The sequence below is a fragment of the Rhineura floridana genome, chromosome 3, assembly GCF_030035675.1.
Source record: "Rhineura floridana isolate rRhiFlo1 chromosome 3, rRhiFlo1.hap2, whole genome shotgun sequence".
In the NCBI taxonomy this organism is placed as follows: Eukaryota; Metazoa; Chordata; class Lepidosauria; order Squamata; family Rhineuridae; genus Rhineura; species Rhineura floridana.
The window spans coordinates 70332172-70346763 of NC_084482.1; the positions used below are offsets into that span (position 1 = coordinate 70332172).

Consider the following 14592-nt stretch of genomic DNA (forward strand, 5'->3'; position numbering starts at 1 on the left):
ATCTCAGTCATCTGTTTGCAGTATTAAGCCCCCATCTGAAAGCACCTTGACAAACAAGATTAGCATTTAACCTGTTGATCCAGTATTTGCTCTAAGGCAAGTGCTAGCCAGAAGCTGCTCTTTGGTTACATTTGAAAGAGACAGCAAAGAAAGTTAGATATGGGTCAAGGAATGATATCTACTGTGTATTCAAAATGTGATGTCAGGGCTGTGGTTTTGAGATGGTCCACTGGAGGCAAGGAAAGAGCGACAGGACTAAATGGAGCTGAGTGACATCAGAATCCCAAGATTAGAATAGCCATAGTGCAATGGGTCACACTTGGCAAGTCTCTGCAGATTTCACATGCTCTACTTTTCTACCCCAGTACAGCCCTGAGGCTTTTTCTCCATTATCTTGGAAATCAAAAAGAGAGGGGGGAAAGAAAGAGAATGGAATGGTTCAGGATTTCTGTATATTTTTGGAGTCATGCATTTCCTTCTCACTTCAGATTTTACGTCTGATGGCACGTAACTGGCGATGTTTCCCCTTTTCCCTGCAGTTAAGAAACATGGCATCTATGTCCACTTCCTCAGGGTTTGCAACCACCTGAAAAGTGAAGTTCTGGAGCAGAGTGCAAAAGAAGAGGAAGAGCTCCATTTGGGCCAGTGCCTCTCCTGGGCAGGATCTCTTCCCTGGAAGAAAAGAGAACTAGTTAGCCACTGAGACATTTATGGTACCCAGTAAACACAGAACTCTTGAGGAATCGCCTCAGTTTATCATGTGTGTGTGTTGGGGTGCGGGACAAATTTTCCCAGAAGCAGCATAATATATTCAGAAGAACATTGTGATAATGTGATAGCTCCACAGGATGAAAACATCTAGATCTCACTCATTAACCATTAAATGTATGTCGGACTATAGACTGACCATCTGTAAAAGCCCCACTATTCATCTATCCACTTGAAATATCATCTCACTGAGCAGCTTTGGCAACAGGATTAAATGTTAACTTTCATCATGCTAACAAGATAAAAAGGCCTAGAGGGCCGCATTCACTCTTGGGGCTGAGGTTCTTCACCCCTGCTCTAGGCTTTGGTATGACATTAGGTGCCTAAATACAGGTCCTAGTCCTGTGCACTGAGAGCTCTTATTCTCACCTGCAGAGAAAGGCACGAAGGCATCCCGCTTCCTGAATTCACCCTCCTCATCCAAAAAGTGACCCGGGTCAAACTTTTCGGGAGCCTCCCAGTGGGCTGGGTCAAAATGCACAGAAAGGAACAATGGGACAACAAGGGTACCCTTTAGGAAGATAAGAAGATAAACAATTCAGACTGATGGCTCAATTTTACAGACAGCAAATAAAAAGTCCATCTTTGAGAGATAATTAAATAAACCTTATCAGAGGAAGAAGAGGTTCCCATAAGGATAGAAGCAGAGAGTAGTTGGAAGTAGCCTTTTCGTAGGACACCTGTTTCAACCCCCTGCTTAGGACAGGAAATCCAGTGCTAGAGCCTCCTCAACAGATGGCTCCCCAGCCTCTGTCTGAAGACCTTCAATGTGGGGTGGCCCACTCTGTGAGTCCAGTTTTTGGAGACTCAGTTTAAATGGTGCTATATTCTTTCATTGGTTTTTATTTTTGAATGTTCCTGTGCATGCGCAGTTAGTCACAGCTTTCCATTCCTTTGCATCTCCTGCTCCACTGTAAATTAACAATGTGCACATGCACATTGACAAAAACACACCACAAAAGAGCAAACTTATTCATGATGCAATCATATACATACACTCCATCAGCAACCTTTCTGTGTGATGTTTTACAAATGAGCATGTGTAGTTTGATGGACTGATAGAACACTGCAAAAAAAGGCTTGTCTTTATGTGATTTATGATCACTCGTATAAAGGGGTGTGTGTGTATCCACACTTTAGAAAGACTATACTGAATATCTTGATGCAGCCCCACTAATGGCCATACCAAGATTGCTTCATTGGATCCAACCCACTGGAATTATTCTGTTAAGGGTAGGGGAGAAATTCAGCTCAGTTTGCATTCAAAGGTGAATCTATCTAATTTGTGTTTTCCAAAACACAGCCATCCTTTGAAATTTTAATTTCTCCAAATTTTGCAGTGCAGTTCTGTACCCAAGTAGTGTATGAAAATATAAGTAGGTAAGGGTGCATAAAATGCATATATTAATGAAAATAGCATACAAACTGCATTATATTAGGAAAATATGCTTTGCAAAAATGTGTATATTATGAGAATTTTACACTAAAATGCTGCTGAATTTTCATGAAATTTGAAAAATGATGTTGAAATGTGGACAACTGAATTTAAGATTGGAAAGATGAGAAACAGAGAAACGGAAATTGACATATTTGCCCAACCCTAAACGCAGAACACTAACCCTTCACCCTGTTTTGTTTTGTTTTACTTATAACACCTGAGGGATGGTGTAGCCCATGAGATCCACATCCTGAGTTGTCACATGTGGGAAAGTCTCACTACTCCCTCGCTGATAACGCTGGATCTCGTGGATAACTGCATTGGTGTAGTTCATCCTCACCCTGTCCTCCATACCTGGAGAACGGTTGACTCCAACAACCTCATCAATCTCCTGCTGGACTTTAGCTGCAAAGAATTATATTTTGTTGCAATGAAAAATATTCCAGAACCCATTTTCCCACATACTGAATTTATAGGCTCAAACTGTTTGCACCAAATGGAATATAGTGGGTCACCAAGGATTCACAGTTGCTTTTCACTTTCCAATTTCAACCCTATTTGAGTGGTAAATCTAAAATGATAAGCCAGTGATCCACAGTGACTCATTTCCTGACAGATCCATCTCTTGACCCCAGCCACTAATTTAAAATGCCCAGGGTTAATCACAGGCTAATCCATCCAAGGACTTATACCAGCATTACCCAACCTTCCTCGACCCAACGCCCGTTTGCAAAATATTTTTGTGCCCAACGCCCCCCTCAGATTAAGTATATGCCAATGCTTCCTATTATACTTAATATACTTAACAACAAACTCATTCAGTTCACCGGCATTGTTTCATTAAACAAGTTCATTTAAATATCACAGAAACAACGGGTAGCGAGTGTGTCCCATTCCTGAAGAAAACCAGCAAATAACTGACTGTCTGCGTCACCCGTTTGCACACGGCCCTCATCCGTTGGAAGAATGCGCATTCCACCAATACACCCAGCTTATCAAATACTCTCTCGTGATTGGTTCCAACATCCCTCAAGACATCATCAGAACATTACCTAGTGCCGGGGCGTGGCTAATATCCCCATTCCTTGATACGACAGTGGCTGCTGTTCAGAATTTCTTTACTAAAGAGCACACACTATTTATAGTGTTATTTCCATGAACTGAGACTATTAAATACATTCTAACCGGGGCACAAGATCAAAAACTCAAAATTGGTCATTTTATTCTGTGTACCTTGGATGTGTGGAAACCTGGCCAACAACAAGAGTCCATACATGAGGTTAGTGCTTGTGGTCTCTGTCCCAGCAATAAAGAGGGTAAGCACAGTCATCACTAGGTCTTCAGTGCAGATCTTCTGAGCAGAGTTTTGTTCCTATAAAATAATGCAGGAAGAAAGGGAGGAGGTGGAAGGGAAATGCCTACCTCAAATAAAACACCAGAATCTTTGGAATATCAGCCAGCTGTGCATCATGGCAGGTAAGATGTCTACCATGGTTTTCCCAGCTTTAATTCTAGGTCAAGCTATAGAAAGGGGGCATCAAAGGCTCTGATCATATGCATGACTATACATCAGTGTGGATGTCCTATTGAACTTAATGGCTTGGGCCAAATGAGTTCATGGTTCAATGGAAAAAACAAGGGACTGAGAGGCAGGTGAAGCAGATCCAGTTCCTCTTACTGTTTTCGTACACGCAAACTCCTAATATTTGAAGATCCTTGCTTCCACTGCTCATCCCTCTCTGGGACCCTGCCAGCAGAGAGCTGTTGGGGCTTGGCATTTCCCTCTGTGTTCCCTTCATGGGGGGAAAAGGAGTGACATCTGTTTTACTTGCCTCTTAGCTTGAGCCTCCTTGCTCTGGCTGTGAGACACTACACTGGGCTGGGGAGTCATCTCCTTCTCTCCCTGACACCTTTTTCTATGCTCTTTTGGAGCTCTGACCAGATGCAATCAGTATGGTCCTCCCCCTGCCTTCCACCTTAAGATCCTCGCCACTTCCAGGTTGGCCCATGACCTGATAAGCATCTCTGACTGATCTGGGTACAGCTGGCTAAGGTCAAGCAAGGTGGACATGCTTTGGCTTTGGATCACAAGGACTCACTACTGAATTAACAGGCAAAGAACTGATTAAGACATGACGTTATATGGCAGATGCATACAACAGTTTTCTGGAGAGGTTATTAAATATATATATAATGATGATAAGCAGCTGTAGGTGGCTGTGACTTAGAGTGGAGTAGGAACATAGATAAGTGGGGGAACTTAACCATTTTCCCTCCACCCAATCGAAATTATCCATCCTCAGCTGCTGCTGCTGCTGCTGCTGCTCTTTCTCCTTCTCCATCATCATCATCATAATCAGAAAAGACACAAGTTCTGTAATCACACACAACAAGCCACTTCCCATAGCTTCACTCCACCAACAAACTTCTCACCTACCTTATTCAACCTGAGTAGGAAGCAGTCAATAAAATCATCAGGATTCTGTGGATCCAGGCTCAACTTGTGAGATTCCACTTTCTCCCGTATAAAAGTACAGATCTTGGCAGAGTCTGAGAAGAGTTTGTTGTGGGGTCCAGGTAAGAAGTTCATTATTCTTGGGATAGCATTGTACACCTGGGATGAGGCAATATTGTAAGTTAGAGACAATGGATCTTTCTCTTTCCTCCTCTTTCAGTGGCTGTGCATAGAAGCCAACTTTCCCGTCTTTGGCCCAATACCAACAGGCACATATGCACCCATGTATCAGAGAGCTGGTACAGTAGGGCCCCACTCATACAGCGGGTTATGTTCCAGACCCTCGCCTAAAAGAGAAACCCACTGAAAAGCGGAACTCCATCAATAAAATGGTGCCCGATGCCCAAAAAATGCCGTAAAAGTGGAACAAGCGCCGTACTCTAATTGAAAACCGCCATATTAGCAGAACGCCAAAAAGCAGGCTGCCGAAAAGCGGGGCCCTACTGTATAGTGTAGTTACTGTTTCTCACTAAGAAGGAAAATCTGTGTCCAGTTATTCTCCCTCAGAATGCAGAAGGGCTCATGACTGTATGCTCATCCTTACAAAATAATTTCCTCCACAAAGAAAGCTAAATGTCTGAGAGTGAAGTTCTAGTTGAACTTTCTCTCTGACATACACTAGCTCTTTCCTCAGTCTCCTCCAGACAACCTGTTTACTGAACATTTATTCTGATTTGCTTGCACAAAGTTTATGTGGAGATTATGTGATATCCACTCTTTACTGAGCATTCATCTGGGGGGGGGTTTCAGGGAGGTGATATGACAATGAAGATTCATCCTCGTTTGCTTGCATGGAGGTTATAAGTCTTCCTATCAATCATTTTCCTATCACTTTCCTAACCACAAAATATGTGTTGTTGTTTTTTAAGTGGATTTGTTGTGCCAAAGAGCTTTAAACCACTTTAATTGTGCAAACCTAAATTTCTGCTATGCAACTGAATCCCTCCCACAAAATGCTGACAGTCTGGAGGTGACCCTCTTGTTTGTCCCCAGCATCTTAATAATCAAGTATGGGGAACTTTTGGCCCTCCAGATGTTGCTGAACTACAGCTCCCATCATCCTTGGCCATCAGCCATGCTGGCTGGGTTTTGTGGGAGTTGTAGTTCAGCACCATTTGGAGGGGCAAAGTCTCTCCATACCAGTCATAACATTATTATTATTTAAAATATTTCTATCCCGCCCTTCTACCCTACAACAGGGCAGTCAGGGAGGCTACAATAAAATAGCACACATATATAATAAAATATACAAGAAAAACACAAACATTACAGTAAATTAAAATGCATAAAACACAATTAAAATACATTATGCATACACATACACACCCATACAAACATACAGACATGTATATTTGTGAATACACATATAAGAGAGTGAGAATAAAAACTTAAAAGATAAAAATAAAAGATAAAAAACTTTAAACAGTGTCAGGCTGACCTGTCAGTCCCAACCAAAGGCTCTCCGGAACAAAATAGTTTTTACTAGTTTCCAGAAAACCATTAGGGAGGGAGCAAAGTGGGCTTCTTGGGGCAGGGAATTCCAAAGTCTGGGAGCCACAATTGAAAAGGCTCTCTCCCGTGTGCCTGTCAATCTAACATCTTTCACTCCAGAAAGAGGAAGACAAGAGGTAGATGATCTTAAATCCAGGCTAGGAACATATGGACGTAAGCGGTCCCTTAAGTACACTGGTCCAAGGCCATTTAGGGCTTTAAAGGTCAAAACCAGCACTTTGAATTGGGCTCAGAAACAAATTGGGAGCCAGTGGAGTTGATAAAGCACAGGGGCGATATGCTCCCTGCACCGTGCTCCCGTTAACATTCTGGCTGCTGCATTTTAGACCAACTGTAGTTTCCGAATCGTTTTCAAAGGCAGCCCCATGTAGAATGCATTACAGTAATCAAGCCTCAATGTCACTAATGCATGTGTCACTGTGGCCAAGTCAGCTGTTTCCAGGAACGGACGCAGCTGGTAGACCATTTTGAGATGGCCAAAAGCACTCCTGACTACCTCAGCCACCTGATATTCCAGCAGCAGGGCAGGATCCATAAGAACTCCCAAACTGCGGACCTGCTCTTTCAAGGGGAGTGCAGCCCCATCCAGAACAGGTTGCAACCCTATCCCTGGGGCAGTTTTCCCCTTGGCCAGCAACACTTCCGTCTTGTCTGGATTAAGTTTCAGTTTGTTAGCCCACATCCAGCCCTTCACAGCCTCTAGGCACCAGTTTAGGATGAGCACTCCCACCCTGTCATCAGATGGAAGGGAGAGATAGAGTTGAGTGTCATCAGCATATTGATGACATTGCACTCTAAATCTCCTGATGACATCTCCCAGCGGTTTCATACAAATGTTAAAGAGCATGGGAGATAGAATGGAAACCTGGGGTGCCCCATAGGCCAACGGCCAGGGGGTCGAGCAGTAGTCTCCCAGCACCACTTTCTAGGTCCTGTCCATCAGGTAGGAATGGAGCCACTGTAAAACAGTGCCTCCTAGACCCATCCCAGCAAGATGGCTCAGAAGGACTATTATAATAACACATTTATTTTTGTTGTCTGCCTCTCACCCAGAATGTGGGTCCCAAGGTGGATTACAAAGATTTAAAAATGCAAAGCAGATATAAAAAACGTACAGAAGTTTAAAATACAAAAACATATAAAGAACCAAACATAAGCATCCTTAAAATCCTTAAAAATATCAAAACATGGGTAGAAATATATATGTTGCCTCTGAACATAGTGATTTGATCTACTCTCATGACTAATAACCATTGATAGAAATATTCTCAGCAGGTTTATATCATCTTTTCCACGTTAAATCCATCCAAGGATTAGATCATTCCAAATTCTTTCTTCCCTGATATACACTTATGCCCTTTAGCCAAGATTCCATTGCCTTCCATATGACACCTGGAAACACACTCATTAAGCAATAGTTTTTGGCCACACAGTGGTTCTGTGGTACGTCAACAGAATTCACCGACTGAGTCACATCAATGAAAGGGGCCAAAAGCTCATCAAGTCCCAACTTTGTTGCTAGACAAGAGCAACTGGGTGGACCTGCCAGTCAAGCATCCATAATGGGTGATTGGCAGGCCCACCCCCACAATCTAGATCAAAGTGTGCAACCTGGATGGACTCTGAGCACATTCACTACCTGTTCAGTGGGGAGGAGAGCCTGGCTGGGAGTCCAGAGTCTGTAAGTTCAAATACCAGTTCATGTCTCCTGGATGTCAAAGGGTCAACTAAAGGAGCCCAGTTGCCCCCAGCTGGCAGTTGCGGACAAGGAAGGGACTGGCTTGTGCAGCTGTGGCAAGCTGAGCAGGCCCTAGCCAGCTGGGGAGGACTAGCCTCAGAGAGAGACAATGATAAACCCCCTCTGAATACCGCTTACCATGAAAACCCTATTCATAGGGTAGTCATAAGTCGGGATCGATTTGAAAGCGGTCCATTTCCATTTCCATTTAGATTTTAAAGAATCCTGTGTGCTTTGAAAGAGTGTGTGGTCTGTCACCAGATGTTGGTTTAATTAATATCATTCTTCAGGCATCCATGTGATAATGGAGAGATAAGGGATGTGCTTGTTGGTTCTGCACCCTCCCCCCGCCCATCACAACACTGTTGCTTGGCATTATGGCCCTTCATATGTTGCTGGGGGGAAATATTAAGCAGACAGCTTGCTCTACACATGACGGTTTCCTATATGTTTATAATAAAAGGTATATTCTACAAAAAAATATGCACAAAAATTCATTGTTTAGGAGAAAATACATATTTTGGGGGTGAAATGCATAGACAATGCGTTCTGTAGAGAAAAATGCAAACAATTTCTATGTACTTTTTCAAGTGCATTAAAAAAAGTCTTCAAAAAACCAGAATAGACATAAGTCTGAGTACATGAAAAATGGAATGGAAAGAGGCTAATCCATCCATCCCTTTTTGTAAGTCCACTGACAAATGGACCACTTGTAAAATCCCATCATATGTTTACTTATAAAGGAGCATTCTGCATAATTGGACACTTGCAATAGTGCATGAGGGCAACATACCACTCCAGAGACACACACAAAGAAGCCCACAAAGTCCGTAATGATACGCAAGAGCTCAGTGAAATGTGGGTCTTCATAGCTGAATCGATTCCCAAAGACAACAGAGCAGATCACATTAGAAGCAGCAGCTGTGATATCTGGCATTGCGTCAAAGGCCTGCCCTGCAATGGTAAAGAAAGGTAAAGGTAAAGAAAGGGTACAAAACACCAGGTAACTGGGAAATGCATCCTCTCCCCAACTTTCTTTAAGACTTTGTAAACTTTCTCTGTAACCTCCTATAGTTTGCAATTTGGATTTTTTTCTCTGTGTTCCAAAATTCATTGTTCAAGGTTCATATATTCAAATGGGTTGCTGTGCTGTAATGTGTTTAATAATAATAATAATAATAATAAATCCACAATAGATTTATAGGGGAAATGTAACAGCTCTAGCAAGTCACATTTTTAAAACATTTGTAATATGAACAGGTTGATAAAAAGGCATTATGGAGCACATTAGAGCAAGCTATGGTGCGGCCGCATTTGGAATACTGTGTACAGTTCTGGTCGCCTCATCTCAAAAAGGATATTATAGAGTTGGAAAAGGTTCAGAAGAGGGCAACCAGAATGATCAAGGGGATGGAGCGACTCCCTTACGAGGAAAGGTTGCAGCATTTGGGGCTTTTTAGTTTAGAGAAAAGGCGGGTCAGAGGAGACATGATAGAAGTGTATAAAATTATGCATGGCATTGAGAAAGTGGATAGAGAAAAGTTCTTCTCCCTCTCTCATAATACTAGAACTCGTGGACATTCAAAGAAGCTGAATGTTGGAAGATTCAGGACAGACAAAAGGAAGTCCTTCTTTACTCAGCGCATAGTTAAACTATGGAATTTGCTCCCACAAGATGCAGTAATGGCCACCAGCTTGGATGGCTTTAAAAGAAGATTAGACAAATTCATGGAGGACAGGGCTATCAATGGCTACTAGCCATGATGGCTGTGCTCTGCCACCCTAGTCAGAGGCAGCATGCTTCTGAAAACCAGTTGCCGGAAGCCTCAGGAGGGGAGAGTGTTCTTGCACTCGGGTCCTGCTTGCGGGCTTCCCCCAGGCACCTGGTTGGCCACTGTGAGAACAGGATGCTGGACTAGATGGGCCACTGGCCTGATCCAGCAGGCTCTTCTTATGTTCTTATGTTCTTAAGCAATTTTGCTCCTCAAAAGCAAGCTATCAAAACAGAGATGTGTTCCTACTATCAACTCTCCAGGCATACCATAAGTAAGATATCAGCAATAAAAGATGAAACAAATGCCAGAATTCTCTACCACAATATAGCCAGTCATTAACCTGTGAGGAATACATGTTTAACACACTGTACTTCATACTCCACATTCCAAGAGATACTGCCAGTATTAAGTTCATGTCATGAGCAGGGAAACGGGGCAAGCATCCATCCCAGAAAAGCCAGGCATAAAAACAGGAACGTACCAAATGGGGAATCTTTGTCCCATGGGCCAAACCTGACATTGTATGTGATGTCAGGTGTGGAGCAGGTAGAGGTGTGGTTGCCAATGCACAATCAGGAGCCTTAGTGCACTCCCAATTTTGTACTGACAAGGAAAAGCAGATTTCAACCCTGCTGCCAGTCATCTGATGGGTGGTAAATCTAAAGCCTCAAGAGCTTTAAAGCCCTGCACAAGACTTTGCAAGCCCTGCATGGTGCTTTGAAGTCCCAATTGTGGGACTTCAAAGCACTCAGGTACCTGGCATCATTGCAACATCTGGTGATTGACAGGTGGGCAGACCCACCCACATGCCAAATTTGGCTGGCAAGGCTAGGATTGACCTCTGGAGCCAAAAAAGCCCCCCCCCCAGTTACACTCTAACTTGTAATTCTAATTTAGCGAGGTGATGGAGGCTGATGCAGTGTCATGTAGTAACAGCCATTGGGAAATCCATCCCCTTTGCATTTCCAAGGTCATAGGATCACAGAATAAGTAGAGTTGAAAGGGGCCTATAAGAGCATCGAGCCCAACCCCTTGCTCAATGCAGGAATCCAAGTTAAAGCATAAACTTTAACTGGCAATGTTAATGTTTAACTGGTCAATGGCTTTCTAGCTCTGAAGATTTTTTGTATGAAAGTATCATAGGATGGAGTGCAACAAACTGAAATGGAGATCCCTAAAGAGCCTGATAAGATCTCTATAATAAATGAGAAATCAACTCTATGTATGACTCATGCCATGCAGTGCTATCCATGTTTCTTTAGAAGTAGCCCCCACTGTGTTCAATAGGCCTTACTTCCTCGTAAGTGAGCACAGGATCACTGCCTTAATTAGCCAGGCCACATGTCTCTATGCCCCAGCATACTCCTTTATATCTCCTCTCTCTTTAAACATTGTTCCTGCCCCCACAGATGATTGCTCTGCATTTTATTAGACTGGGAATGGGAAACCTTGTGTCCTCCAGATGCTGCTGGACTATGGTTTCCATTATCCTTGATCATTGGTCATACTGGGCGGTGCTGATAGGACCTGAAGTCCAACAATATGTAGAAGGCCCATCTGTGTACTAGACCAATCCGATCCCTAGAGGACCTTGTGAGGTTGTCATTGCCTCCACCAGGCAGCGAGCCTCCTCCTGTATCCGCTCAGCCATCGGTTTCTTCCCCATCCCAAAGTTCCGTAGTGTGGAGAGAGTGAAGCGACGCAGTTCCTTCCATTTTGTATCATCCGGGTTGATGAGCCCTGAAAGAATACAATTTGGCACTATTATACTGATTTCTAATCTGACGACAATGAAGTCTTGTGCAAGCCAGTCCTGAAGAATACCATTGTCAATGGTATCAAAAGCCACTGAGAGGTCTAGAAGAATAGACAGGACTCTCATAGCATCAGATAAGCAAGGGAGAATGAACTGAGAACCAAGTTGGATGCACATTTGGTTGTTGGTATGTGCAAAGTTGTTTTTTGAACACATGTTCACATTAAAAGCAGAATTTGGCACCATTTTCCATGGAGGAAAAGAAATGGCTTCTTCCCAGGGATTTGGTTGGTTCTTTGTCCCCAGGATTCATGAGAAGATTGGTAATAATCACTTGCTTGGAAACAGTGGCATGATTCTTGGCATTTGCATCTCAAATCACAGGGGAGACAAAACAGTTAAGAGTACCTACCATAGCCCTTAGATACTTTTTCAAAGATAGGTATAGAAGGCCGTCCACCAAACTCTTCACCGTGATCCACCAAAGCATCTTTCACTGCATCATATCCACAAAGCACGACCATGGGCTTTGGCCCCAGCCAGAGGGTAAAGACTGGACCATACTTCTCAGTGAGCTGAGGCACGGAATCCAAGAAAGACATGAATCATGGGGCTGTAAGAGCTCGTTCTCTGAAATCTGTTCCAATCAGCTCCCCACAACATCACTTATTACAGATCAATTGCATTGGTCATCATCCTTTAAAAAAAAATTAGAGCTCAAAGACTTAGAATGGGCTATGTCACTATTCTTATGGGCCCCAATGCCAGCAAGAAGATGAAGCGCTATGGAGGCTGATTTTAGGGACCTTCCCATATCTGTCCTTATCAGACTGTTTTTATCTAATATAGCTTCCTCCATATAGTCATTCCTTACTTATTGCAAATGTGTTTTGGAAAGCTACAAGGTTTGCTTAGCTTAGGGCCAATCCTTTTGCCAAAATACATGTGAGATTAGAAATCCTTGGCTGTTCTGGCATGGGGTATCTAATCCTTTCCAAAGCTGCTATTATCCTATATTGAATCTGTATTTTTCCCTAGCAAGGCTAACAGCAGTTGCATCGTGGAACATTTGTGATTTTAAAAGGGGGGAAATGGAAAACACCTTCTTCTCCACTGCTGCTTCTCTTATCAAACTATGAGTATCTCTTCCTCCCTTCTCTGCTGCTTTAAAGGGGGGAAAATAATGTCTTAATATCCAATCATGGATCTTCTGCATCAAGTTTGCTTTGGCTTTTAGTGAGGGGAGAGATCATAAGGCAACAAAGGTAACTTCATTAGTTAAAAGTAATTGGAACATGATGGATCTTGGCATGATGAGAGCTAAAAAGGTAAGCAGATATTGCTGAAGTTACCTTGAGAATAAAAACGGAGGGCACAATAAAGAGTAAAGAAGTTAAATGTTAAAATGCAGGCTGGAAGAAAGCTTCTATATAAATGCACTCAAAGCAAGAGGAAAGAAAGTTTTTTGTGTGCTTTAGCCATCCCAGTTGGATGAGTTAAGTTGAAATAAAGGTCAAACCATCCCATTTTAATGGATCTTGAAAATACTTCCCAAATTATGGAGTGATCATGAGAACTGAACCAAGGAGCAAGAAGTATCCTAGCTTAAATTGATCCAAGACAAAAGAAGCATTTTTATTACTGTTAACAAATTCAGTACTATCCTCTTACAGGTTTCTACTTACACCCGTCTATACTCCAAAAAGAATTCTTAATTGTTAATTCTGTAGTGGGAAATTTATTTATTATTTCATTTATATCCCACCTTTCCTCCAAGGAGCTCAAGGTGGCATACACGGTTCTCCTACCCCTTCATTTTATCCTCACAACAACCCTGTGAGATAGGTTAGGCTGAGAGACTGTGCCTGGCCCAAGGTCACCCAGTGAGCTTCATGACTGAGTCAGCATTTGAACTCTGGTCTCCCAGGTCCTAGTCCAACATTAACCACAATGCCACACTGGAACAGTGGGGGCTGGTAAAAAAGGATTAGCATTATTAGAAAGTACACACCCCTTAAAAAAATCAGAGGCATCTTACATTGCATTCACCTCCTGCCTATATTTCCATCTTTCCTTCTTGAACAATTTCGTGTTCTCCATCCCATTTGGAAAGGCCTCTAGGAGAATCCTGCAAGAGGGGGGTCTTACCTTTGGGAAAGTTTCATGTAGAGGCAGAGTATCTTTCTGCAGGAGGTTCCCCAGAAAGATCCAGGGTGTGGGTCCTGGAGGCAGCCGGCCTCTAGCTTTGTAAAGTTTGAAGGACATGATCGTAAGCACAAAGAGAACAAGCAGCACTCCTGCCCCGGTCACCAGCTCCATCTGTACCCCTCCCTATTCAGTCCTGCTTCCACAAAAAGAAGCTCCTTAAGAAACACTGAGTTGGAAGAAAACAACAAAGTCTGAGACACACCCAGAACGCCAGAGGTAGACTCTATGCAAACTTTCCTCTGCCTTTCTGGATTCCATTCCCCGTGGTGCCTTTCACTCTTGCTAGCATGGCTGCAGGCTAGTTAATTACCCCAGAGCTTTGGAATACATCAAACTTTGCACAAAACTGTATTTTAGTTCCTCTTTTGATTTCCCATAAAAATGAACAGCACAACCACTCCTGAAAAAGCCCACCCTGGACGCATTGGTTTGTGACAACTACCGACCAGTTGCAAATACCCCCTTTTTAGGAAAGGTGATTGAGAGGGTTGTGGTGCAGCAATTGCAAGTACTCTTGGGTGAAACAGATTATCTTGACCCATCCCAGTCTGGGTTCAGGCCTGGTTATGGGACTAAATTGGCCTTGGTTGCCCTCATGGATGATCTTTATCGGGAGAAGGATAGGGGGAGTGCGACCCTGTTGTTCTTACTTGATCTCTCAGCGGCTTTTATTACCATTGACTATGGTAACCTGGGCTGACTTAGTGAGATGGGTATTGGAAACACTGCTTTACAGTGGTTCCGATCCTATCTCCAAGGTTGCTCTCAGAGAATAGCATTGGGTGACTGTCTTTCGGCCCCCTGGCAATTGTGCTGTGGGGTGCCGCAGGGTACCATCTTGTCCCCCATGCTGTTTATCATCTATATGAAGCCCTTGGGAGC

General features: G+C 43.1%; 1 protein-coding gene across 1 annotated transcript; it reads right to left on the reverse strand.

Annotated features, from left to right (window-relative positions):
- Positions 1-484: 484 nt before the first annotated feature.
- LOC133382172 (cytochrome P450 2C5-like) lies at positions 485-13821 on the reverse strand. Its single transcript, XM_061621843.1, has 9 exons — positions 13651-13821; positions 11915-12077; positions 11337-11486; positions 8765-8925; positions 4644-4820; positions 3440-3578; positions 2424-2611; positions 1138-1279; positions 485-672 (listed from the first exon to the last, which is right to left on the reverse strand). The coding sequence occupies exons 1-9, from the start codon at positions 13819-13821 to the stop codon at positions 485-487; spliced, it is 1479 nt and encodes a 492-aa protein (XP_061477827.1).
- Positions 13822-14592: the final 771 nt, after the last annotated feature.

Coding starts and splice junctions, on each gene's coding strand:
- LOC133382172 (XM_061621843.1), bottom strand. CDS start 13,821: ATGGAGCTGGTGACCGGGGCAGGAGTGCTGCTTGTTCTCTTTGTGCTT. Junction 4,821..8,764: donor TTGTGTGTGTCTCTGGAGTG/GTATGTTGCCCT, acceptor GCCTCATCCCAG/GTGTACAATGCTATCCCAAG. Junction 2,612..3,439: donor CAGGTTTCCACACATCCAAG/GTACACAGAATA, acceptor AATTCTTTGCAG/CTAAAGTCCAGCAGGAGATT.